A 26,439-nucleotide genomic window follows, 5' to 3' on the forward strand; every position below is an offset into this window, starting at 1 on the left:
GAAACAGTAGATACTGTACAATGTAATATACATGCAATTTGCAATATATTTGCAAATGCAGTACATTATTTAGATTTAAACTTCAGTTTACTAGACTGAAGTTCTGTGGATTTTGACTCAGTCTCCTACTGATGCTAGTTTTTGTATAAAATTGGAACACAACTGAACCAATTTATTTTGTTTTTCAATTCAACTATGTACTGTAAGATAAATGAGCAAGAGTTTTTCCTTTTTCATGTTAATTTATCCTCTGAACAAAACCTCTTTGGAAATAAAACCCAAGGAATTGCCATCTTATTAAAATTTCCAGTTCAATTTTCCACTCGAGTAGCACATATAATGACTCCGCTCTGTTCATTTCCACTTGGTACCGATATAAAGTTTCAGAAGTCATAGAAAAGTGACCTATATGTTCCCCCAAAACATAAGTAGAACACACCAAAAATATTGTGAGGGAAATCTTATTGCAAATTACACAGCAATGTTTTTAATTTAAAAAACATGCTGTATAATAAGTATTCTGTGGAGGGCAGGTTAAGATTTCAATAATGCACCAAACAAGTGAAAAAATAGCTAATAGCTAACAATAATGCAGCAACTTACAAAATTGGTTATCCAGAAATATTTTTAATTAATCTATTCAGAACAGCAGGACACTGTTGACCATATGTTGGCAACATATCTGCTCACACACAAGAATGGCTCATTTGAAAATTTGTACTTGTTTGGCACAGAGAGATAGGGAAATAAATAAAGTCTGTGGTGAGCTGCCAGCGTTGGCTTTTAGTAAGAGCACACTAACAATAACTGCCTGTTAAAGACCACGATAGTTAAGAAGATTCAGGAAGTGCATTTCAACCTCATCTGGCTGCGTAAAAAAAGACCAAATTGTGAAATGTTTGGCATCTTTTGTAGCCGCAGCATGGATATAATAAATGTATCTGCTGGCTAGACAGAATAGTGAACATGTTCAACACTATGTTCCAAACCTTAGAGAGCTTCCTCAATTTCTAATTCCTACATAGACAGCTGCTTTGTAAGGCAGAAAAATAGAGCCTGTACTGGTTTGAAACTGTATCCATATGTGCAGCAATTCCAGAAATGGTCAGTCAGAAGTGCCACACAAACATTTTGGGTTGTTTCTCACCACAACTTACCATATGCCTTCAGAATACTTATGTCATATTAAAATATGACTCAGGAGTCACATGGACTACTTTTATGACATGATTGAGTCCTTTTGAATCTTTAAAGCCATTTTACAGAAGTCTATTCTGATTGCAGAATTCAATAATATCTCCTGATAGTTATATATTTAATTAGGGTGACATTCCTTTATGAATATCAACCAAGGCTTTACTATAGTAACCATAGTTTAACCATGGCTTTTATAGTAAAACTGTAGGAACCACAAAATTAACCGTGGATACAACAATCATGGTTACTTCAAACTATATTACTATAGTAAAATCATTGGTTACTATATGGATACTACAGTATTACTTGAGTAAAACCATGGTAAACTATATAAAAACCAGCCAAATAAATAAACAACATGGTTACTACAGTCACGGTTATTACAACATTACCACAGTAAAACTATGGTTAAATTTAGTAAGGGTTAAACAAAAAGATGACAACTTTAAATTGAACATAAATACTAATAAACTAGAAAAAAGACTGTGACTTTTTTCCTTTAAGACTGAGTAAATCAGTGAATAATTTATGTGAACTAGTTAATTTACATGAACCATCCAAAAGAACCGAGTCACTAAAATGAATCATAGTTCCCAATGCTAAATATAATGGAAGCGTTTATTTTAACCGGTTCATTTACATGAACTGTCAGTCTGAAAGAACTTATTCACTTAAATGATTTGGTTTTCACAGCGCTACATGAGAGGGAGCGGACGGTTTAGGTGAGTGTGTTTCATTACTCCCTCGGTTCAATTGCAATGTTCACAATACAATGTGACAAATGTAGCTTTTTGTGACACTACAGCGCTTCTCGTTGGAAAAATGTAGATTGTTACTGGAAAAGCTACACTATTATAAAAATAGTTGAAATACTGTCACACTACTGAATAATTTAGTTAAGTAAGTAGCGTCACTACTTTTAGTTAAAGTTCACCCCAAAATTGTAATTCTCTAATAATTTACTCACCCTCATCTCATCCCTGATGTGGATGATTTTATTTTTTCTGCAGAACACAAATTAAGATTTTAGAAGAATGTCTCAGCTCTGTTGGTCCATACAATGCAAGTGAATGGTGGCCAAAATTTTTAAGCTCACATAAAAGTGAAAGACACATAATGTCTCAGTGCTGGTCACATGCATGACAACGACTCGCTTGTCAAAGGGTAAATGCCACACTTTTCATGAATAATATCAAGAAAACCCATGACGTAGTTTTGCTGAAATTCAATGGAAAGCCTAAACCATGTATGAAATGACCTGTGACGTTGACTTGATGTTCATTTCAAACCTGTAAGATGAAAATAGCCCTAAATAAAAAATTTAAAACAACAGATTTGTACATTGTCTTCCCTCGTGTGCAAGACTTATGCACCTGTTTAAATCTCTAAAAATTGTTGAAGTGTTTCATGACCCTTTAACCAGTCTTATGGATCACTTTTATGCCTACTTTATGAGCTTTTTGGAGCTTAAAAATGTTGGTATCCATTTACAAAAACAGTCATACACATCTGGGATGGCTTGAGGGTGAGTAAACAATGAGATAATTAAAAATTTTGGTTGAACTATCCCTTTAACTAATCCCCAACACTGATAGTTTAATTCGTTCAAGAGAGTATGAAGACGTGAGAATTAAATGGCAGTGATAAACTTACCAGGCGTGCTGACAGGCTGTCTGGTGAAGGACACGTTAAAAGAGGGCTCCTCGCTGAGCGGAGAGGGATACATCCGTCTGCGAAGGAAAAAGCCTGCACCACAGCAAAAGAGCACACCCATCATCAGCAACAGCCTATGGGAAAGAAGGAAGATCTATCAAAACAGGGAATCTTTTAGAATTAGTTATTCAAATGTGATAGCATTGTTTATTTGCACACTATGTTGTTTTGGCACACAATTCACTAAAGAAATTGTCCAAAGTAGGTCATTTACAAAGGTGCAAACTACAACAAGTATAATTTACATAGACAGGAATCATGTTAGTACTGAAAATAATGAGAATGAATTCATTTCAATACACATGCCACACCATCAAAATCATTTCCTCACGTTTATGTCATCCCACATGTGTATGAACACAAACAAAGATTTTTAGAAGAATGCTTTACAATGCATGTGAATGGTGACCAAAACTTTGAAGCTCCAAAAAGCACATAAAGGCAGCAGAAGAAAGAATGTCATACACATCTGTTATGAGGGTGAGTAAATGATGAGAGAATTGTAATTTGTGTGTGAACTAACACTTTAAACTGGTTTGCAGGTGGTTTGTGAATAAGAAGATTTTTGCAGTGTAATTCAGAGTGCAAAAGTGGCACAACTGTTTTTTTTCTTCTTTGAGCGCAAATCAGGATCATGCATGAGCACTAATACCGATTGCAGTATATACCACATATTTCCTCTTTTATGTGTCTTAGCCTTCATTAACTAAACTCACTGCCTTAAATCAGACACTTTAAAGACATGAAAGGTGTGACCGTAGGAAAGCAATTCGTTTAAAGTGGCATCACTTGAATGGACACAGGGCATTGATTCAGAAGGGCAAACCGATGACCCTTGCTCTAAAGCGAGAGTTTGGTCTGAATAGTAATGCTGGAAGAGTGCTGATGTGAATATAAGCTTACGGGGAAAGATGAAATGACACAATTAAGTTGATGCTATTTGAAATCTGTGTTGACACCCGAAGCCCATAAAAAGACCCAATATTCCTTTTGTTAGTGTCATTGGCAAAGTCATTGTGCCATAAAGCAGCAGATTCTTGTTGAATGTGAAAAGTGAAAAAGTGAAAGCAGCTCTGTTTTCTTTCTGAAAGAAATAGATCCTACATGGTCTCTAACATCACTACACCTACATTTTTGCAAAAGTGCAACATTTTACGCCACTCGTTTTATGTATTTTGTGCCTTTCATACAAATCACAAAATCAGCTAATTATTAGCAGAGATGGGCTACTTCTACTTAAATGAATGAAAGAAATTGGAATGGTGCCAACAGTCAACGGATATAGAAAGAAAGTCCCACCTTACGGGTAAAAGATCCAATCACCTGTCAATCAACTTGACAATGCGCAGTAGCTATACAAGATGCAAATTATTATTTTTTTCGTTATCTGAGTTAAAGAAGCACAATTAATGATTCCAGTGTTGTCAGATTTTACTGCTGATTTTAAATAAGTCATAATCTTGACCAACCATTTACGAGATTTCTGTCTTTTCCATTTCAAGTAGATAGGAGCTGCACTGGCATGACTGGAATCCTCCCAAGAGCGTTCCAACAATGGCCGACAGTGGACTCACTTGCTAGAAAGACTCTGGGTCTCATTCATAAAAATTACATAAATACATGAAAGAATTGAGATTCATTTCTACTTAAAATGGAGCTTCCTAAAAAAATATCCTCCGGATTCACAAACACTTCGTATTCCCATGATTTGTTAGTACATCTTGTGCATGTTAGTGAATTCCAAACACTCGTAAATAGAGCGCGAGTGCACGTTAATTATCAATGACCATAATCCACACCCATGAAACAGCATATAAGGAAGGCTTGTATAGTAAATGAGAATAGGGTGTATACGCGAACAGTAATACATTTTTTGTTTCTTTAATGGAGTGCATTCACATCATAAAATATTGATTTAGTAAACATTTGCACCTAAATAGAAAGTGAGGAACTTACAGTCCTCTTTGCTGTCATCAGAGGTTCTTTTATGAATTCCAAGAGGTCAATAAAAATGGTTTGACATAAAAAATGTTCAGTTCATGTTGACAAGAGGATGTCCACCACCTTCTCTGGTTCAGTTGAGTGCATCGACTGCATCATTGGAGAAACTTCTTGAGTAAATCCGAGACTGTACAGTGATATACTTCAAATCTTTCAAGAAATTGACAAAATGGTGTAAGAAGATCTTTGACCTAAACGCTGTAAGATTTTACAGATATTAAAAGCTATGCGACAGTGTGTGGGCTTTTTCTTTTACTTCTATCAAAATGTAGTCATGTCAGTTTGTCTGAAAGAACACAACACGTTCGGATGTCTTACGCACGATTTACACGTGGTCGGGAGAAGGTGTAAATTTTGTTTGTACCAACTAACGTTTTGAAAATACAAAAACTTTCATGAATCTGAAAATTTAAGTCAGACCGTCTTCACAAACGATTTACGTACACAAAAATGAATTCTACTTGTGTTTCATGAATGAGGCCCATTGTTATTAGTTCATAAACACTTACTTTTTGCTCTGTTTATTACACAATGTTATCTTAACATCAAAACACTTTTTCTATAGCACATGACTCATAAATTATTTGCATTTCATAACCAACTACATTAACAAAATTGTTCAAGCCCAACCAAATTGCACGGTAGCTCGACTGATAGAACGCTGCACTTGTGATGCAAAGGACGGGGTAGGAATCCTGAAGAACACAGTTCTGGGAGGATATGAACTGAGTGGTGAATAAAAGATGACAGAACTACTAGGGTATTTTTGAATGAACTATTTTGGGTGATTTAATGAACTCATTAGCTCTGCAAACAGTATGTGTGTCTTGTCAATGCACAACATACAGTATTTGTGACCTATTGTCTTGGAAAATAATGGGAGCTGGGATAAGCTACAGTATTTAGGAAGGAAAGTGCTGTTGATTGAACTACATCCTAACAAGCATCACCCTCTGGAAACTGTGCCAATTGTTCCCCATTTGTGTCCCATACTCATAAAATAAAAGGGAATTGAAATGAGTCAAATCTTTTTTCTTTGTAATGCAAGAGTTTTATGTTCAAATGTTTCATCTGAATATCAGACAATTTGCATGCCCCTATTCATAATCATTACATTTCAATGGGATGTGTGGAATTGTAAAAAAAAAACTAAATTTAGCTTTCCTATTTTTATGTTTTTTTGCATTTTCTGTGAAAACACAGAATTTGTCTGTCACCCCATTATGCTAGGACATTTTCCCTTTTCTTTTTTAACCATGTTTAATTTTTCTGGCATCTTATTTTATGAAGTGGCCAAATAATGTTTTCTCTCTTTTTTGACCACATGGTTCAAACAGAGTCTTTTTATGAGCCAGTTGTACAGTCTTTATCAATAGTTTATGATGTTTACACACGTATCAGCCCTGCCAAGGTCAACAGTTATCTGTTATTGGAAGAAAAACATAGAAATCAATTATTTATAGAATTTGTTTTGGAAGAATATTGGTTGAAAATACAGTTATGCACAGTAGTGTGGTGTGATCATATTTGCTAGCTAAGGCTGTCCTTAGGCATTTTTGCATTGATCTTAAACCCCAAACTGTCAATGTCACAGGTTTGACACAAAACATGTTTTGAAAAGGAAATGTTATTTTAGTTTTGATTATAATGTTTGAATTTTCCAGGTTCAGAACAAGTTAAGCTCAATCGACAGCATTTGTGGCATAATGTTGATAACCACAAAACAAAAATAAAAAAATATTTAGACCCTCTTTTTCTTTAATCCTTTAAGCTCTGAAGGTTTTTTTTTTTTTTTTTTGAAAGATTTCCTGTTTCAGTGCATACCCAAAAATAAAGGCTTAAAAAAAAAATCAAGTTTCAAGTGTTTGGTATTATTGTAAAGAAATATTTTCATTTTTTTTAATGATATAGATTATGATACATTCTGAACTCTCAGCCAAAGGAACTGCTGAAAATTCCATATATTATATATGGCTGTGTGTTAATATGGTGGCTCCAAAAACTGCTTTGGTTTTGTTACCAATCATGTCACCTGTATCTGAGAAAAATGTTGTGTTGCTACGACAAAGCAATTTGCATTTGTCATGGTGTCCAAAAACATCTCCATGTATCCAAAGCAAATAAAAAATAATAATAGTATATAATAACTAATTACACATGCAAATGCAACAATGACTAAAGGTATGCATAGCATGCAGACATGTTTTTAGCAATGAGAGTCAATGAATTTGCATCACTGTGTCTGTGTTATATATATGGCCATCTTCATGGTGGCCATATGTAAAACTGTGCTTTGTGTGGATTATCTATGCATCCAATTACCTTGTGTGTGAGCTCATTTGAAAGATAATATTTTAAGTATTTTGCCATTGAAAAACCCTATTTGTTGACCACAAATCTGAATATTGTGGGAAATGCATTAAATAAACAATAATAAAATATTCATTTACCTGACATTTTCAGACACAAATGGCACCATTTCCTGTGAATGATCCACAAGTGTACTGCTTTGCAAAAGAGGAAAAAAGTAAAAGAAAACCATAGTTCTTACCAGAAATACCACAGCCTCTGGATGGATAGGGCTCGGACACAGCAACGTGTCCCACAACAGTCCTCGTACGAGCGACATCTGTGGAAAATTAAAATGACAGGTCAAAGCTAAGAGATTGAAAGATGTTTGTATCTATTTTGAACAAAACTTTTGCAAGGATCCTGGGCCCTTCACAGAGAGCCAATATGATCTTGCATATGGAAAATAGGAGCAATGATTTGACAGATGAGGCAGCATGGATTTAATATGAAAATAAATCCACTGAACTGCTGATCCACTGAATACTAATACAATACGAAATGGAAGATAAACGAAAAACATATCTCTTTTGCTGAAATGTCCTTGTAGGACTTAAACTTATGATGAAGTCATTAGAAGAACAATTCTCTTTCCGCTAAGGCTCATCTTATTTCACAACGATTACAGCATGTGCATGGGACATATTTTGTGCAATCTACTATTAAGCACTAAAATGTAGCTAAACAGACTATGCAAACTGACTCCTAAAAGCATGTAGTGTCTTGTGTGGGTGTACAGCATATTCCGTTTCTATCCCTAGCCATTTTCCAGAGCTATTCTTACTGAGTGCCAGAAAATTTCACGAGACATTCGAAAGTATGCCATTATTAACCATTATTCTATTTCTGCAGTCAGGTCAATAAAGTGAAATGGATTTTTCTATTTACGATTGTTCCAACTAGAGTAGACGTATTCTCTGTCTGTCTTCACTTTGACTAGTATTGGCCTCTTAAAAAAATGTGTTGAGGGTCCAAAGGCAAATCCCATTGCTCAAGCCATCTGATATCTCACTGGGCCCTAGGAATCGTTTTATTTACTCACTATCAAATAATACATGTTTTAAAGAAACCATCTGTGCAGAGCTTATGATGTTCCTTGTGTACCAGTGCAATTTTTCTACAAGGATATACTGCTGTTGCATGCTGATATTACCTGGTTTAAAAGAACGGATTAAATATGCCAAGAAGCATTAATTATTCAGCTTTTCTCAATTAAGCTATCCACAAATTGCCTTGTGCATCTGATCAGGAGAAATAACAAGCCTAGCATTGGTGCTGCTTGTAGCAATAAAAATACTGCATCACACATTGAGGTCGCAGTGGCTTATCTAGATCTCTAATAAGAATTTTCTATGTCTCTGAGGTCTTGCAAATGGGATCAGAGAGCATGCTAATGTCCCTCATGGAGTAAAATGGACACAATGCTTTCATGCCATTAAAGGACAGGGCATCCAATTTACAGTTTCCAGGACAACAGAGTTAACCTATTATATTTACATAGTGAGGGCTAGAGGTCGACCGATATATTGGTTTTAGCTGATTTCTGGATCGTTATCGTCAATAATCCACACCGATAGTTTTCCCCATTGCATCCGGTGCTGGAGCAGCTGGGAAGGGTCCGCTGTCATTATAGAACATGAGAGCATTCTCTAGAGGCGAAATAAAATCACTTCTCTGATGCCTTGTGGTGTTTGTTTTGATACGTGAGACTACATTCTGCATGGAGTTAAAACATCAACAACGAAAATGTATGTATACAGTACACTACAATACATGTTGTCATATCATTATAAAGTAATTAATTTGTGGACAAGATGCTGCATTAGTAGAGAACAGCAGTATGTTTGCAGACAAGGCTGAGAGGATGCTAACATTAAAGCTAACCTCAAGCGGCTAAAACAATGTGACAAAAAAATACACACAAGTCCTACCCAAATGTTTAAATGTCACCATTGTTACCATCTATTACCATCTATTTGCATTAGTTTATATCCAGCTGGTCACATTTATGTATTTGTTAGCCAGCTAAGTTGCATATTTAAAACTACTGACATGAGAAAGCAAATTAATATCTTCACTCAGCCGAGAAAAATATATAAACAAATCAGAAACGCATATGATTTCAATAAAACTTTTTTATCATCACTGTAAATCAATGACATCAGATTGATCATATTCGTTAAAAATGTTAAAGCATAATGAGACACCTGCTTTCTGTTAAACTGTATTTGTTGCACTGTGTCTCAGTATGCTTTTAAAGTTCTTTATAATTAGACACAGCATCTAAAAAACAGCACTCCTGCAAGAGACACTGAATAAACAAAAACAAAGGGAAACAAAGATGTTCGTCTAGCATGCGTTTACATAGAAAAACAAATGGATGGTTGCAAAAGTGTTTGGTGTGACTGTGAACAGCCCCTTACAGTTGGTAGGGTATAAGCGTTTTTCTCAGATTAAGCTATGCTTTGTTTAAATGCTTTGTCAGGAAAGATGTTCATCTTGTAATTGTGTGTCTGTCTCGAGATTCTCGTGTTCGGTTCCAGTCTGTTTTGTTCCGTCTGTTTGAACAGCCCCTGGTCTGGGCTCATATTTTGAGCCACTTTACCACCGAGTTCAGCTGAATAAACTGCTATCTGTGAATATTGCTACTCTACATAATGTACTGAATAAAAATCAATGTGGTGTTTCGCTGTTATTATGAGGCTTGAGTCTGGAGTAGTAGGAATCAGTTCAAGTGTAACACCATGTGATCTGTCTATTGAAGCTGAAAATTATATGCTTTTTTGTAACAGCCAGACGTGTTATTTGCAGTAATTTAATGGTGCTGAATATTTTATGTATTTATTGTGCTGTCTTGTGGACTAAGGAAACAACGTCAATTTAAAAATCAACTGACTTTAAAACTATATATTATATACTATATATGACTTTTAAAACTTACATATTTATTTCATTTAAAAAAGTACAATACATTTTCATGGTTCAATCAGTACTGTTTATTTTTGTAAAAAAGTTCAGCACTATTTTACTTTAAATGCTATTTTTTCATTCAGTATCAATTTTAAAAACTATCGGTTGATTCATCGTTTGTCGGCAGGTACTACCCAACTTAGTTATCATATCGGTAAAATCCACTATCGGTCGCCCTCTATTGAGGGCTACTGGCTCTTAGACAAACAGCAAAAATTATAATGGTTTCCAAATCCTTCCCCCCATACTGTCCATATAGGCATCTGCTTAGTTCGGCTAGCTTCCAAGTGACTTTGCGAAGTGAGTTCGAATGGACTGATAACCTTTGATTTCGACCTAAAAAGATTAGGAAGCATAATCCTCTCTTTTAAAAGATAACAAGCCTATTTACTTTGCTATCCTAACTAATTATATGGTTAGTTGCATTTTATTATTTTTGCATTATGCATTGTTTTTTTGCCCTGCTGTCCATGACCCTACAAGAACAGACAATTGACCCATTTTTGAGTCCCAAACAACCAGCTGAGAACCACAAATTTACTGTTTATTATATACTTTTTATACTACTTTTTCCAGTAGACTCTTGAGACTTGAAGTCTTGAAACTGATTACAGAGAGATGGCGCACTAAAGAACACTTTAAAGTGTGCCTTATAATGATTATTCCAAGCTCTGGTTTATTTGTGGAACCTGCATAGTGCTCCCATTTAATAGATTCCTGCTGGGAACCGTATGTTTGATTTGACGTTTTGCTGCAATCATAGAGTTGTAACTGATTTATCAGTTCCTCATTCTGAGATGATGTCACACTCCCACCCCCATTCAATCTAAATGAGATCAGTTATAGATAACAATGATATCATAAAGAACAAAGCATTCCGTCTCATTGCACACACTTCCATAATATTTCTGCAAATCTAAGGCCAGAGACATACTCTAAACAAGAACACAAACACCATTGATTGTACTAATCGTTTTGAATATGAACATTTATTAGTGTTAACTACAAAAACAAACAAACAAAAAATATAATTTGCAACATATACACGTTTCAAAATGTAGAGCAATAAATATTTGCACTAATATCTTTTTGAAGGATTCTATGTAACAAAAGCTATGTCCCAAATGACGCTTTGCGCTTAAACTATGCACTATACAGATTTACTGTATGAATTTTCATTGTCTCAAATGGTTCACTAACGTTATTTCTTTATTTTTCCTACACAGAAGCATTCACCATTTCTCAGCTGACTTAAGTGACGTTTCAAACACATTCGATTTGTTGCTGCACGCATTAGCACGTTAGCCAATCTCAGTCCAAGATTTACATCTCAAATATCGTACATATTCACACAGTATGGGGTGATGGTAAAGAGTTCAACTTACATTTTCAAGGTGCTGTTTTGACAGAAATTTCACTAGTTGCCACATTCACCATTAATTACAATTGTTTTGTCAGTATCGCGGCCAGATAACCCCAATCCTTCCACTACATAGGGCAAGGCTGAGTGCATGAAGTGTCCAACATTCCACACTCTGTTATTTTGGTTGAAGAAGTAAATCATCCGGGTACTTGTAGTACTCTTCTTTTTGCAATTTGCAGTGTGAAACTACTTACACTACAAAGTGGCGTAGTATTGTGTAGAAGTACTCGATTTGGGACATAACTAAATATTTTTGCTGCTAGTCTTGGTTAGTCGTATTTTAATTCCTATTTCTGCAGTCTTTAGAAATCACATTGAACAGAATGAAACAGTTATAATGTCAAATTAGGTAAATGTCCTGATTGTGTAAAATAAATGTTATGCCATTAAATATATTTCATTAATCAGTTTAATTAACTTTGTCTACTCTATAAATGTATCAAGAGTGCAAGGGGAGCACTATACTCTGATTAGCATTAGAGCTTGCTTGCTGAGGTATGGTTGCTGACTTGCACAACCAATTGGGATTTAAGTGTGGCTAAGAGGTTGTCCTTAAAAGTCCCGGGGCCTGACCCAGTCAGATCTTACTGTCATGAATGCAAGTGAAAGATCAGCTGGCCAGTGGTCCAAAACTGCTGCAGGCAGTCACACAGAGGACAGTTTTCACAGTTTTGACAAGTTATGGGGCACATGCCAGCTATTCATGAGTCTACATTCTGCTTTTTAACCATAATTCATGACGTACCACACAATATCTGTTAAAATTGTGACTTTACTACTATTTTATTATGTATTACTTAGCAAATATAGAATTAACTATGTATTTATCGTTTTACTCCAATAGATAAGTAAAAAGTGGTTTTAAGAAATGTGCACTCAGATGAGACACACTAATACCAGTGGTTGATTGGAAAAAGCCATGTTCTTCAACTACAATAATGTGGGTTGCCCTCTCGTGGTGGCTGACATGTTGGGATCACATGACATGCCAAATGCTACTCACTTATGCTGCTTTCATGTGATGTCGGAATTATCCTACTTCCCACTTCTAAAATGGTAATTACAAGTATGTCACATTTAAGTGCTTTGTTGTTTGAAAAAAACCTACATTCATATATATTTCTTGAGGGTCTTTTATTTTGACACCATAAAAAATATTTCTCAGCTTGCTGACGTGAATGGAATTTTATTCAAATACAAAACGGTGTAAATATGTACAACATGCATCAAATGGTTCCTGATATACATAAATGAATATGACCAAAACGGCAAGCGCTAACAATTAGCTGTATTTAAAAAAAATTATAAAACCAATCATTCACTACAGAAACCACACTCTCCTCAGCCATGTTGAAAGTTAAGACTACCATCTCGGAAACTCTGTATCAAAATTATTTCACAGTTTCACAGCCGTAATTACGACTTGAGGGGTTTATTCATGTACTTCCGAGTAGGCAACTCATATTTACGATAGCATGTGAAGGCAGCATAAATTCTGATAACATTCTATCATCAGACACTTTCAGTTAGGTTATAAATTAAAGGAATAATGTGGCATAATGTGGATTTCCACAAAAAAAAAAAAAAGGATCTTTCTTTTGACAATTTCTTTTAAAAAGCAAAAACTGTGTTTACAGTGGAAGTGAATGGGTCCTATTTTGGGAGGGTTTAAAGGCAGAAATGTTAAGCTTATAATTTTATAAAAGCACTTACATTATTTAGTTTATACTTGTGTATTATTTAAGGGTTTTAGGGTTTAAAGCATTACATCATCATGGCAACGAAGTTGTCAAATTAAATATAACCTTACAAAGAAAAGATTAGTAAGCACTTTTATCACACTAAAATCATGTTAACATGCATATTATGTTTTGTGGCTATACTGATACTAAACAGCAAGTATTTTTAGGTTTATGGATTGGCCCCATTTACTTCCACTGTAAGTGCCTCGCTGTAACCCAGATCTTTATTTTTTTTAAGAAAAGGAGAGACGTCAATTATTATTATTTTTTTTGTGTAGTAAATATTATGCCAAAAATGCTGTCAATTTAGCTAATATTGTATTGAACCCGGTATATTTCTTCAATATTGGGTTGCAGATGTGGCTGCATAAAGGGAATTTCTACAATGGTAGAGGTTTATAGTAACAAAGACTACTTAATAGAAACTAAAAAATAGACTACTTCGTTATGAACTTAAGTACAGTTTTTAAATATTTGTACTTTACTCGAGTTTAAATATTTCTGTTGACTTTCACTTTTACTTCACTATATTTAATGCCAGAAAAAAAAGAACAAATTTTACTCTGACACATTCCTCCAAACAGTTTCATTACTAAAATGCTAAAAATAACACAGCTGCAAATGTAAATTCCATGTGGATTAGTGATAACAAGTCGCAAAATAATCATTTGAGTCGATTCTCTTGATCTATTTGCTTCATGCTGTTGCATGCCGATACTTGTCAGCACTCCAAGACCACTGTTGTTCTAGCAAGAGAAACATAAGCAAACACACTTTAATCTTGAACTTTAATTTTAAGTCTTTTGGACCTAACATTTTCTTTTGAGAAGAATAAAAGCAACTGGCTTTTCTAAATAATATTAGATCCACATTCTTTCATAATAGGGAATAATTTCAAAGCATTCTAAAACCCAATGAAAGACATATATCACATCAACAACCTCCACAGCCTCAGAAGTATACTGATTTCATATTTAATGAATGTTTCTTCATTGGGTATTCTACCCTGTGAAATGCAGGTAAGTAGAGAGCATGCTCAAGGATAAAACGGGGATTAGCAGCAGAAGTCATCTCCCTCCTGGGTGAGCTCTTCAGCATAACAAAATGACAATGTGGCTGCATCAAAGGACATATTTCCTGGGAGCATTACTTCAACAGCAGCTTGCTAATGACTAAGACTCAGTAATCAAAGAGGTACATATAATGGGAAAGAAATAAAGCTCACTTTTTGAGGAAGGAACATCACAATGCCTAAACACTCAGTATTTTTAAGGTTCTGAGATGTAGAAGAGCAATTCAACATCAAAATAAATACTTTATATTTACATAATTGTAAATTTTTTTTACATGAAAAAGCTTCTTCTTTTAGGGGGACTTTAGTGTCTCATAACCAGACCTTTAATATAATGGTCTGGTTCACAATGCAGCTTATTCTGGCAAAGAACTGCAAACTTAGAAAGGAACAGACCATCTGATGTAAAAGAAAAGAGCCAGTTCTTTTGAATCTACAGCAAGAAACGTACAGCGTGACCGGTGTAGTTCAACTCCAAAACAACTCTCTTATGAGCTGGTTCTTTTTAATCTACAGCACGAAACATTCAGTGTCATCAGTGTAGTCCAACTCCTGAATGACTCACTCTTATGAGCTGGTTCTATTGAATCTACAGCGTGATACAGCGTGAACAGTATAGTCCAACTCCCAAATGACTCACTCTTATGAATTGGTTCTTTTGAATCTAGAGCACGAAACTTACAGCGTGACCAGTATAGTCCAATTCCCAAACGACTCACTCTTAAAAGCCGGTTCTTTTGAATCTACAGCACGAAGCATACAGCGTGACCAGTGTAGTCCAACTCCCTAATGACTCACTCTTATGAGCTGGTTATTTTGAATCTACAGCACAAAATATACAGCGTGACCGTTGTAGTCCAAAACGACTCACTCTTATGAGCTGGTTCTTTTAAGTGAATCAAAAACACTTACTGAATTATTCTCACTGAGAAAAATGGGCTTGTGTTGGCAGAAATGACATTATGTTTAATGTTATACTGTGAATATTTTGAAATATACAGAAAGGTCGAAGGAAAATAAATGATCTCCATTAGAATTACTTTGATATATTATCACACTTAATGGGCCATTTATGAGAGAAGCAGAGGGTTGGGTGCAAATGATTATTTCCATTAGAGGAACAAATAGCATCTATTTTAACACTGTCAAAGCAACACAACCCAAAATAGACTGACTATGAAAAATCAAAATGACACATCAATGCACTTTTCAACTTAAAGACAGCAACCTGTAAACAAGACACAAATGTAAGTCAACCTGGAGTTAGCAAGCTCAAGATGGCGCCGAGTATGGCTGCTGGGTTGCGAGCTTCGACACAACACTGCAGTTTATTGTTTGTTTTGTTTTTTTGTCTTGGATGTTGTCTGCCTTATTGTATACGACAGACAAAAAATTGGTATATGTCTCGTCACTGTCATGACTGCTATGTTGCTCGGAACTGCACACAAGACTTTCACCTACTGTTGCACTTGTGTACTTGGTAGTGTGACAATAAAGTGATTTGATTTGATTTGATTTGGAGTTGTAATCTGTTCATTGATTTAAGGATGATTTTTTTAAATTGTTTATGTTAAAACACTTTGGAATTATGAATCTTGCTTTTTGTTGTTGTTGCTTAAATCAAGCTAAAAACCTAAATTTTCAAGTTGGTCCAGCTAATGTGCATGCCCGTTCAAGAATAAAGACTGTTGTAAAGACTAGGCAATGCCTTTGCCAAAAAGCGATTGGGTCTTTTTACTGAAAAGTGGAGACCTCCTTTTCTAGAGCTGTCATGTTGATCATTCCTCTGTATTCCTCTTCCTTATCCTGTCTTTGCATTGACACTTCATATAATATGAAAATCAAGGTAGACTCTATATGCCTAAAATGGAGTGCAATAACGTTTCTCAGCTGTGCCAAATCAGTAATTGCCTTATTCATAACTAATTCATATGAAGATAAACAAAGAATCTGCACCCGCAGAACTAGAATGCCCATCATAGACAAAGTTCTACAATTCCTCACTTCTTATATCCCCATTAATGACAATTTTGGCTATTCTGATAATGCTTTCAGCAACCAATAGGAGTTGTAAACAATCTATGTTTAAATCCATCCCTCCGAAATCACCACAAAAAATGCAACCACAAGTCAACTTATTTGTCTAGGTCTATTAATATGTTATGATATTATCAGCATCAGGAACCAATTCAGAATTCAAAGCATGCCGTATTTGGGCCAGTCTCCTCTCTCAAGTGGAATGGACAGACGGACAACTGCTTGAGTCCAGAAGCACTCAAACCAGTTTTGATTTCCACACAGCAGGACAGATAACGCAAATAGAATCCACTCAAGCAGAATTAAGCTGTTTAAGAGCATGTAGACGTGCCAAACACTCATTTCACTGTCCAAGTTTTCTGTGTCTACAATTGTCAGCTGCCAATTCTAAGACATGCTAAAATTGGAGTGGAGACTTAATTAAAATTGTAAACATTAAAACTTGCAAACCACCCCACATTTACTATATAAACAGTCTGTTTTGCAATACTTAAAAGGTAGGGTCTGAGTTTTTCTTTTTAATGAATTGTAGCTATTAAATCAAAGTACTTTGACACTCCACCCTAAATTACAGTCTTGTTTGTTTAATTTCAGATATTGGTACTCTTTAAATTAAATGATCTTAGTTCATGTTTTTGCATCTGTTCTTTTTGTATTTATTGTTAATGAAATGTAGATGCAGAAATAAGGATTTTTGTTTTGTAGTGCAAGCTGTGTAACAACAGATTAAATGAAAACGCAGATAAAGTCATAGCCTCTGCAAGTTTCCCAGTAAAAGCATTAATTTAATATAAATCAAACTATTGACAATGAATTTTATCAGTGCCTAATAATTATAGCACCATAATGGAGACACTTTTCCACACATTTCCACAACGACAATATTGGAAAACATGCCAAAAAGTGAAAATGGGAAAACTCTGTTCTTCTGTTGTGACAATAATCTTTACCTGGATGTAATGGTAGTAGACAAGCAAGTCAGATTATTGTTGGTTTTTAATAGCTTGAAGCAAAAGTACAAATGATTTTGACACAAGGTGATTTTAGCAGTGGGATGGGAGTGAGTTTACTCCTAAGGCGTTTCATATCTGAGAGAAAAAGTGTCAAGATGTCAGTATATGAAATGCTGTGAGGGCTAACCGTTGGAAGAATACACTCACTGGCCTCTAAAAATAAACCAATGTAATCATATTAGTCCCACAAATTTATAGAGATATTTCCCACGAGAATGAAAATTCTCTCATTTACTCACACTCATGCCATCCAAGATGTGTATTTTTTTCTTTGCTAAACACAAAAGATTTTAAGAAGAATATTTAATTTCTGTAGCTCCATTCAATGTAAGTGAAAGGTGGCCAGAACTTTGAAGTTCCAAAAGGACATAAAGGCAGCATAAAAATAATCCACATGAATCCAGAAGACTCTAGTGGTTTAACCCATGTCTTCAGAAGTGATATAAGAAGTTTGGGTGAGAAACAGCTACATTTTTAAGTCCTTTTTCACTATCAATCTCAACTTTCACTTTCATGTGTTTCTTACCCACACCCATCATATCGCTTCTGAAGATATAGATTAAACTGCTTGAGTTTTATGGATTACTTTTATGCTGCCTTTATATGCATTTTGGAGCTTCAAAATTTTGCTCACCTTTCACTTGCATTTTATGGACCAACAGAGCTGAAACATTCTTATAAATATCTTTGTGTTCAGCAGAAGAAAGAAAGTCATACACACCCATTATTACAGGTTTATACTGGGGTTCATTCATTCACCAGTATGTAATTTACAAATGCATTATAAATCATTTATATCCTGTTAAAACAACATGAATAAAAATAAGTATTTTCATGTAATATTTGCCAAATAGTGAGCCTTTTAACTGACATTTTATAAATGATTTTCATACTTGTATTAATAAAAACATAAAATGCCCTAATTCATGATTTATGTCAATGCAGCAAAAATACATGAATATAGTGAGATTAAAAGGAGGCATTTTGTCACATTGCTACAGTCCGCTTTGTATTTATATTAGTTACTGGAATGTCTTGACTCACTTGTGTACCGGTACTCTGAGTGATGTCCCAACTTACTGAATCCTAGTTACCTAGGATACTTTGTAGTTTTTATGCTCATTCCCAGCATATATCATATAATAATGTCTACTGGCCTTACCAAACCTGATGTATATCAAATTCTAATGTAGGCAACGCCTTTATAAATTCTTCATATGTGTTCACATGTGATACATTATCATAGGTTATTAATGTTGAATGTGTTCTTAAGCATTTATCCATGCTTAATATGCTAAAATAAGAAGTATTTTTAAAATCTAGTTAAGAACACTTGTGTCAAGTTCTAAGATATGTAATTATTGTGTCCAATTTTGTTTCATAGATTTCTAAAATATCATTATAGCATTTTTTACAAAAATATTGAAAACGTTCAAATTGTCACGTGGTGTAACCATCAAGTAAAAAGTATTATAATATGTTCTTTGCACCTTGAATACATGAGATTATAAACAACTTAATCATTAATTTCCAAAAAGTTTTAAAATACATTTTTCAAGGTATATAAATATAATGAAATGTTGTGTCAAAAATATAAAATTTTCTCAGCATTTCACCACATGACTTAAACAAAATGTGCCTTTTCATACAAATGTCAAAATAAATATCAGTTTTTTTAAACTTCACGCTCAATCTTAAAGGTCTAAATGTGTCCGCTCTGTTTTATAGTTTTTATGGTCAACATAAACAACAAAATGGCTACCTATAAGTTGGTTACACCAAATGACAATGATTTTTAAATATGAATCATATTTTAGAACACAATTGTTTCACTGCTTATTTTTTAAAGAAATAATAATAAAAGATTATTCTGCACTAGTCATGCCAACATTTATTTATTTATTTATTTTTCAGGAATTTCAGCTTTTAATGAGACTGTGTCTCTGGACACCACATGATATTTTTCACTTTTAAGCCCCAGCAAATACACTCACCTAAAGGATTATTAGGAACACCTGTTCAATTTCTCATTAATGCAATTAATCTAATTGTTATGACCCTCCTATGACTTGTACCCGTCTAGGGCTTTTAGGAGGGGAACACATATAACCATCTCAGACACGTCACACTATAACACTGAATGAGGTGAGAAAACACGAGAGAACACTGAGTAAAGTGGATAAGTTTTAATAAATATATAATGAATGAAAATATACCCTAACAGAACCAACCACAAAGGAAAAAGGGGAAAATGAATTGTGCCAAAGAAATGAAAGTAACATAAACATAAAGGTTATCTAACACATTAAACAGCTAATTCTATAATATAAAGAAAACCCAAAAGAAAAGTCTTCAACGTCCAAGACGTCATAACTAAAACTACACTAACTAAAAACCATAAATACAGCGGGTGGCACAATTCCCTAACTAGTGTTTTTATACAGACGGGTTTCATTATGTGTGTACAATGTATGTCACGTGACAAACTTACTTATCCCCTTCTTCTTTGTAGACCGCCACATTCACAAAGGAGAGGGTTTTGGACGCAGCCAAAACAAGGAACAATGAACATACATGTGAACCACGATAAAACACATAACAGTTTCTCCATAAGAAATGTCTCAAGCAAAACCTCTCAATCTCCAGCCTCTCTTAAGATAAAGGTTCTCTAAAACTCTAAACGGCTTTCAATCACAAAACAAATCTATGGCATAGTTCGTATTGCCAATGTTCTCTCAATAAAAGGTTCTCTCCCAGCTTGCAGCAGCATGGTCTTTAAGTACCCATTTCGACAGGTGTCACTCATCACGCTAATGCAGATCCCGCCTTCCAAGGCGTGGCCACTCATCGTCTTAACTGACAAGCAGGATAGCCAATCCGCAACAACCTAAGAAACTGAGAGTGAGAGAAACAGATAGAGCAGAAAAACATAATCCCCCACACACACACACAACTATAAACGTTCTTACGGACGTAACACTAATCAACCTGTCACGATCCCCTGTTGTCTGCCCTGTGTTTCACCCGTCACCTGTCATAAACTACATTTCCCAGAGTTCCCTACCCTCATCACTGCCAGCAGTCATTCATTGTTCTCACCTGTTTGTCGTTTGATCATCACTCTCCCTGTGTATTTAAACCCTGTTTGTTCTCCAGTCCTTGTCGATCGTTACTTGTTTGTAGATGCCTGGATGCCCATGTCTTGCCCTGCTCACTCATTTCGTGTACCCTTGTATGTTATCATGTTTTGGTTTCATTTTCCCATTGTGGACGTTTCCTTTGTTCCTGTCTTGTTTGTTTTCACTGTTGTTTAATAAATCCCGCGTTTAGATCCTCCCTCCTCGTCTGCCTCCTCCTGCAACCATTACACAACCAATCACATGGCAGTTGCTTCAATGCATTTAGGGGTGTGGTCCTGGTCAAGACAATCTCCTGAACTCCAAACTGAATGTCAGAATGGGAAAGAAAGGTGATTTAAGCAATTTTGAGCGTGGCATGGTTGTTGGTGCCAGACGGGCCGGTCTGAGTATTTCACAATCTGCTCAGTTACTGGGATTTTCACGCACAACCATTTCTAGGGTTTACAAAGAATGGTGTGAAAAGGGAAAAACATCCAGTATGCGGCAGTCCTGTGGGCGAAAATGCCTTGTTGATGCTAGAGGTCAGAGGAGAATAGGCCGACTGATTCAAGCTGATAGAAGAGCAACTTTGCCTGAAATAACCACTCGTTACAACCGAGGTATGCAGCAAAGCATTTGTGAAGCCACAACATGCACAACCTTGAGGCGGATGGGCTACAACAGCAGAAGACCCCACCGGGTACCACTCATCTCCACTACAAATAGGAAAAAGAGGCTACAATTTGCAAGCGCTCACCAAAATTGGACAGTTGAAGACTGGAAAAATGTTGCCTAGTCTGATGAGTCTTGATTTCTGTTGAGACATTCAGATGGTAGAGTCAGAATTTGGCATAAACAGAATGAGAACATGGATCCATCATGCCTTGTTACCACTGTGCAGGCTGGTGGTGGTGGTGTAATGGTGTGGGGGATGTTTTCTTGGCACACTTTAGGCCCCTTAGTGCCAATTGGGCATCGTTTAAATGCCACGGCCTACCTGAGCATTGTTTCTGACCATGTCTATCCCTTTATGGCCACCATGTACCCATCCTCTGATGGCTACTTCCAGCAGGATAATGCACCATGTCACAAAGCTCAAATCATTTCAAATTTGGTTTCTTGAACATGACAATGAGTTCACTGTACTAAAATGGCCCCCACAGTCACCAGAACTCAACCCAATAGAGCATCTTTGGGATGTGGTGGAACGGGAGCTTCGTGCCCTGGATGTGCATCCCACAAATCTCCATCAACTGCAAGATGCTATCCTATCAATATGGGCCAACATTTCTAAAGAATGCTTTCAGCACCTTGTTGAATCAATGCCACGTAGAATTAAGGCAGTTCTGAAGGCGAAAGGGGGTCAAACACAGTATTAGTATGGTGTTCCTAATAATCCTTTAGGTGAGTGTATATCAGTATGATGTTAAACTCAAAAATTGAAAATATGTTAATCATAGAAGAGGTATACAGTATTCAAGTAAATGGTTTCAGTGAACTGAGCGTGTTTTTGCGTCCGCTCATGCTGTTTTTCAATAATTTTCCATGTAAACATTCGCGAGATGGATGTCTTTTGACAACTGCGTCATGTTTCACTGTGTTTTTAAGATCTCTCACTAGAGCGCTGCATTTTTAGAAGCCGCTTTAAGTTAAAAAACCCATAACAAAGGGAACATTAATATTGAAACAATGATTGGTTTGGCAAGGAGTAGATTTAGATCCCTAGCATAGAACTTTTATTATAACAAAGAAAACCATCAAGAGCAAAAAAACAAAACTCACCAAGCTTCAGAAACATCAAAGAAAGCTATACAAAGACAGGGAGAACACAAGAGCTTAAAATAAACAAGAATGAACTAGATAACAAGACAAACCTGAAAACAATTCAGGGAGACCCCAAAGAAAAATACACAACTTCAAAATAAAAGACACACCTCTAGCGCCCCCTACTGGTCACCTTTTCAAGGTGAATAGTGTAATTTTGGCGCCATCTGTGTCACCAACCGGAATCGTAAAAATAAATATAGCTGCGAGCAGCGATGGCGGGCCCAAGCCGGTGGCACCGCCACCCCCTGTGCCTTTAGGGTTGCTGTGCATGATGGGCAATAACATAACCTCGCTTTGACTGTCGAGAAGATGTGTGCTGTAGAGCTTGCACTGCAAAAGTGCGCATTGAGGGCACATATCGACCACAAAGTATGCGTGAGCACCCTTCCGATACCTAAAATGAAAAATGAGACACCCTACGGTCTCATGGAGTTAATAGACACATGAAATAAGTACACAAGACTGAAAATTCATATGAAGTGTGCCATTTGGGACAGGGCCTAGGACCGTGAACCACAATAGTCACATCTATGAGATTTCAAATGAAGAATAATTTTTTATGTCATAGGATGTCATAGGTCAATATCTTTTGCAGCCAGTATTTATCTGGAGGTCTTTGTACAGGTTTATCAATGTAATTATAATTTACGCTTATGTGTTCCTATGATATGCAATGGAGGTACATTTTTATGTTTAACATGGGTGCATTCACAATACATAGCATACGATATAATATCTTACGATTATTTATCATTATGTTAAGTACATCACACAAATTTGACTGTATTCACCTGTAATGTCTCCAATAAGTACAGTATATATTGGCCTGTATGGCCATGATATATTGCCTTAGCTAGACTTTAGCTAACCTATTACATTAGCTAGTAGCTCATGAGTCATGAATGTTAGCAAGACACAAGTTAACTATATTTGCTTTTGGCTAATTAGCTGTATAGTCGAGGCACTGTACACGACGCGGAGGGAGGGAGGGAGGGCGGGCATAGACAAAATCTCATCTACCGACCTGATGTTTTGATTTTTTATTTAATAAATATATTTGTTTGACAGGGAAGCTGTGTGCAAACAGGAATATATATATTAATTTATTTATAAAAATAAATAAAAAACACCCCAAAAAAAAGGGCACTTTCTCTCGAGGAAGAAAAAGGGCAGGTGCTCAAGCCCCCTTTGATGTCTATGTGTGCACGTGCCTGAGGGTGAGTAAATGATGAGAGAAATATCTTTTTGGGGTAAACTCGTTTTATTTGAAAGACTATCTAGGCACATACTAACACTGCATTGCTGTGACTGTTTATAACTATTTCAAAATGTATAAGCTCACACTTTAAATGGTCAGTGCTTTGATTTTTAAATCATTAAAATAGCAACAGATCAGAGAAAAAAATGGAGATTGAGTGATTATTTTTACATTTTACATGCCATTCAAAAACGTGGCATTTTACAACATAAGAGAGAAATAAAAAAAACTTTAAATAATACCATTTGTACTTTTCAATGATTTGGGATGTCAATGTTCAGGGCGATTTGGAGCTTCAAAGTTCCAACAGAGAAATTCCCTCCCCTCCCCTCCACACACACACACACACACACAGACAGAATGGCAGGGCCACTATGTCTGTCAGAGAGAGACAGAGAGAAAAAACACAGAACGGGAGGGGCACTCTGTCTGTCAGAGAGAGAAAAATTCCAAGAAATCCACATTCAAACCACAATATCTGACTTTCTGTTGGTCGGAGCTAATGACTGTAAATTAGAAAGTTGTTCGGCTTGACGAGAACAATATACACGCCGAGTTTTGTAACTGTAGATAGAACTAACTAAGTTATAACACACTTTATGTGTCCTTTTTTAGTCCTAAATCAATTTCCTCGCCACGGCCAAACTGTTCGAGATATCAATAATCCGTCCGGAATATAGCATCCTCAATGTCTTGACTTTATGCCGACCGAGTTTGGTGGCGATTGGATTCATTCTCTAGGAGGAATATATATAAATCCAGAGCATGTGTTTCCAAACAACCCATAATAGCCGACTTCCTGTTGGGCTGGCGTAAAACTTAGAGCACGAAAGTTGTTCGGCCCGATGAGATCTACAAGTGTACCGAGTTTCATATTATTACATGCAAGCATGTTTGATATATGGACAAGTGTTCGAATCCCATTCCAGGGGGCGCTGTCGAGCCCCCCTGCCACGCCGGGTACCATCTTCGGCCCGTGTGCAAAGTTTCAAGAGTTTTCGAGCACATTAAAGGCCCCAAAACCTTGAAAAACAAAAATAAAAGCATTCTCACTCAACAGCCAAATCATCCCCCTCCCCCCAGACACGTAGGGTCAGTGGGAGAGGCAGAGAAAATTCTCCAAAACATCCACATTCAAACCAAAATATCTGACTTTCTGTTGGTCTGAGCTAATGACTGTAAATTAGAAAGTTGTCCGGCTCGATGAGAACAATATAATTACTGAGTTTTGTGACTGTCGGTCAAAGTGTAAAACCAACCCCTCACTTTTGTCAAAGGTGGCGCTACTGAGCCCCTGCACCACGCCCGTTTCTGAAACTTTGCACATGTCTACTGGCTAATAAATGTGATGTGTCTGTCGAGTTTCATGCAATTTCAAGTATGCTAAGAGTCTCAAAAGCATCAAAAAAGAATATTCGAGTTTGAAGCGTTGCCGCGGCAACAGTATCAAAGATATCAATAATCCTTTCACATGTCTACATCTGCCGTGTGTTTACATTACACACCAAAAGTTTTAAGTAAATCGGGTAAAAATACGAGGGTGATTTTAAAGCATTTTGAAAGTGACACACTTCCTTCTGCCAGTTGGTGGCGCTATAACTTTGACTCACAATAGTCACATCCATGCGATCGGCCTGTTACAGCGAACACACTGCTGAAGTTTCATCGAGATCAATTAATGTATGCAGAAGTTATAACACACTTCCTGTTTCTCTTTTCGCGCCATCATTTCGTTTCCTCGCCACGGCCAAACCGTTCGAGATATCAAAAATCCGCCGGCAATTTTTCATCCTCAATGTCTTGACTTCATGCTGACTGAGTTTCGTGGCGATTGGTGGAATTCTCTAGGAGGAGTATTTCAAATTCGATTGCATGCATTTTCCAAACAACCCTAAATAGATAATTTCCTGTTGGGCTGGGGTAAAAAGTAAAAGTATGAAGGATATATGAAACGATGAGATCTATATGTGTACCAAGTTTCATATTATTACATGCAAGCGTGTTTGATTTATGGACCAAGATTTCGGACACCGTTCAGGGAGCCGTCGAGCCCCCTGCCACGCCCGGTACCAGCTTCAGCCCGGCCCTAATGGCGCGGGTTCTGACCCTTGTGCAAAGTTTCAAGAGTTTTAGAGCACGTTAAGAGCCCCAAAAGTGCCCGAATAGTCGTAAGAAAAATAATATTCTAACGAAAACAATAGGGCCTTGCCTTTTCAAGGCTTGGGCCGAAAAGGCAAGGCCCTATTGTTTTCGTTAGGATGACTATGATTATTATTTTTTTACGACTATTGGGGCACTTTGGGGCTCTTAACGCTCGAAACTCTTGAAACTTTGCACACGGTCAGAACCCGCGCCATTAGGGCCGGGCTGAAGCTGGTACCGGGCGGCAGGGGTTCGACGGCGCCTGAACGGGTCCAAAACTTGGTCCATAAATCAAACACGCTTGCATGTAATAATATGAAACTCGGTACACATATAGATCTCATCGTTTCATATATCCTTCATACTTTACTTTTACCTCAGCCCAACAGGAAATCGTCTATTTAGGGTTGTTTGGAAAAGGCATGCAATGGAATTTGAAATACTCCTCCTAGAGAATTCCACCAATCGCCACGAAACTCGGTCAGCATGAAGTCAAGACATTGAGGATGAAAATTGCCGGCGATTTTGATATCTCGAACGGTTTGGCCGTGGCGAAACTAAATGATGGCTAAAAGA

The 26,439-nt window shown here is 36.4% G+C and overlaps 2 protein-coding genes across 2 annotated transcripts in view; one reads left to right on the plus strand and one right to left on the minus strand.

Annotated features, from left to right (window-relative positions):
* The window catches only part of LOC127634026 (lanC-like protein 2), a 69,395-nt gene extending 62,663 nt beyond the window's left edge, over positions 1 to 6,732 (plus strand). Inside the window, exon 10 of the mRNA XM_052113420.1 lies at positions 4,413 to 6,732. Coding sequence (XP_051969380.1) covers positions 4,413 to 4,534 — 122 coding nt within the window. The 3' untranslated portion in view covers positions 4,535 to 6,732. The remainder of the gene's footprint in view (positions 1 to 4,412) is intronic.
* LOC127634029 (vesicular, overexpressed in cancer, prosurvival protein 1-like) overlaps positions 1 to 26,439 on the minus strand; it is an 82,965-nt gene that overhangs the window by 10,269 nt on the left and 46,257 nt on the right. Inside the window, exons 3-4 of the mRNA XM_052113429.1 lie at positions 7,463 to 7,540; positions 2,851 to 2,984 (exon numbers count right to left, since the gene is read on the minus strand). Of these exons, the coding sequence (XP_051969389.1) occupies positions 2,851 to 2,984; positions 7,463 to 7,540 (212 nt within the window). The remainder of the gene's footprint in view (positions 1 to 2,850; positions 2,985 to 7,462; positions 7,541 to 26,439) is intronic.

The sequence above is a fragment of the Xyrauchen texanus genome, chromosome 41 (assembly GCF_025860055.1).
Source record: "Xyrauchen texanus isolate HMW12.3.18 chromosome 41, RBS_HiC_50CHRs, whole genome shotgun sequence".
Classification (NCBI taxonomy): domain Eukaryota; kingdom Metazoa; phylum Chordata; class Actinopteri; order Cypriniformes; family Catostomidae; genus Xyrauchen; species Xyrauchen texanus.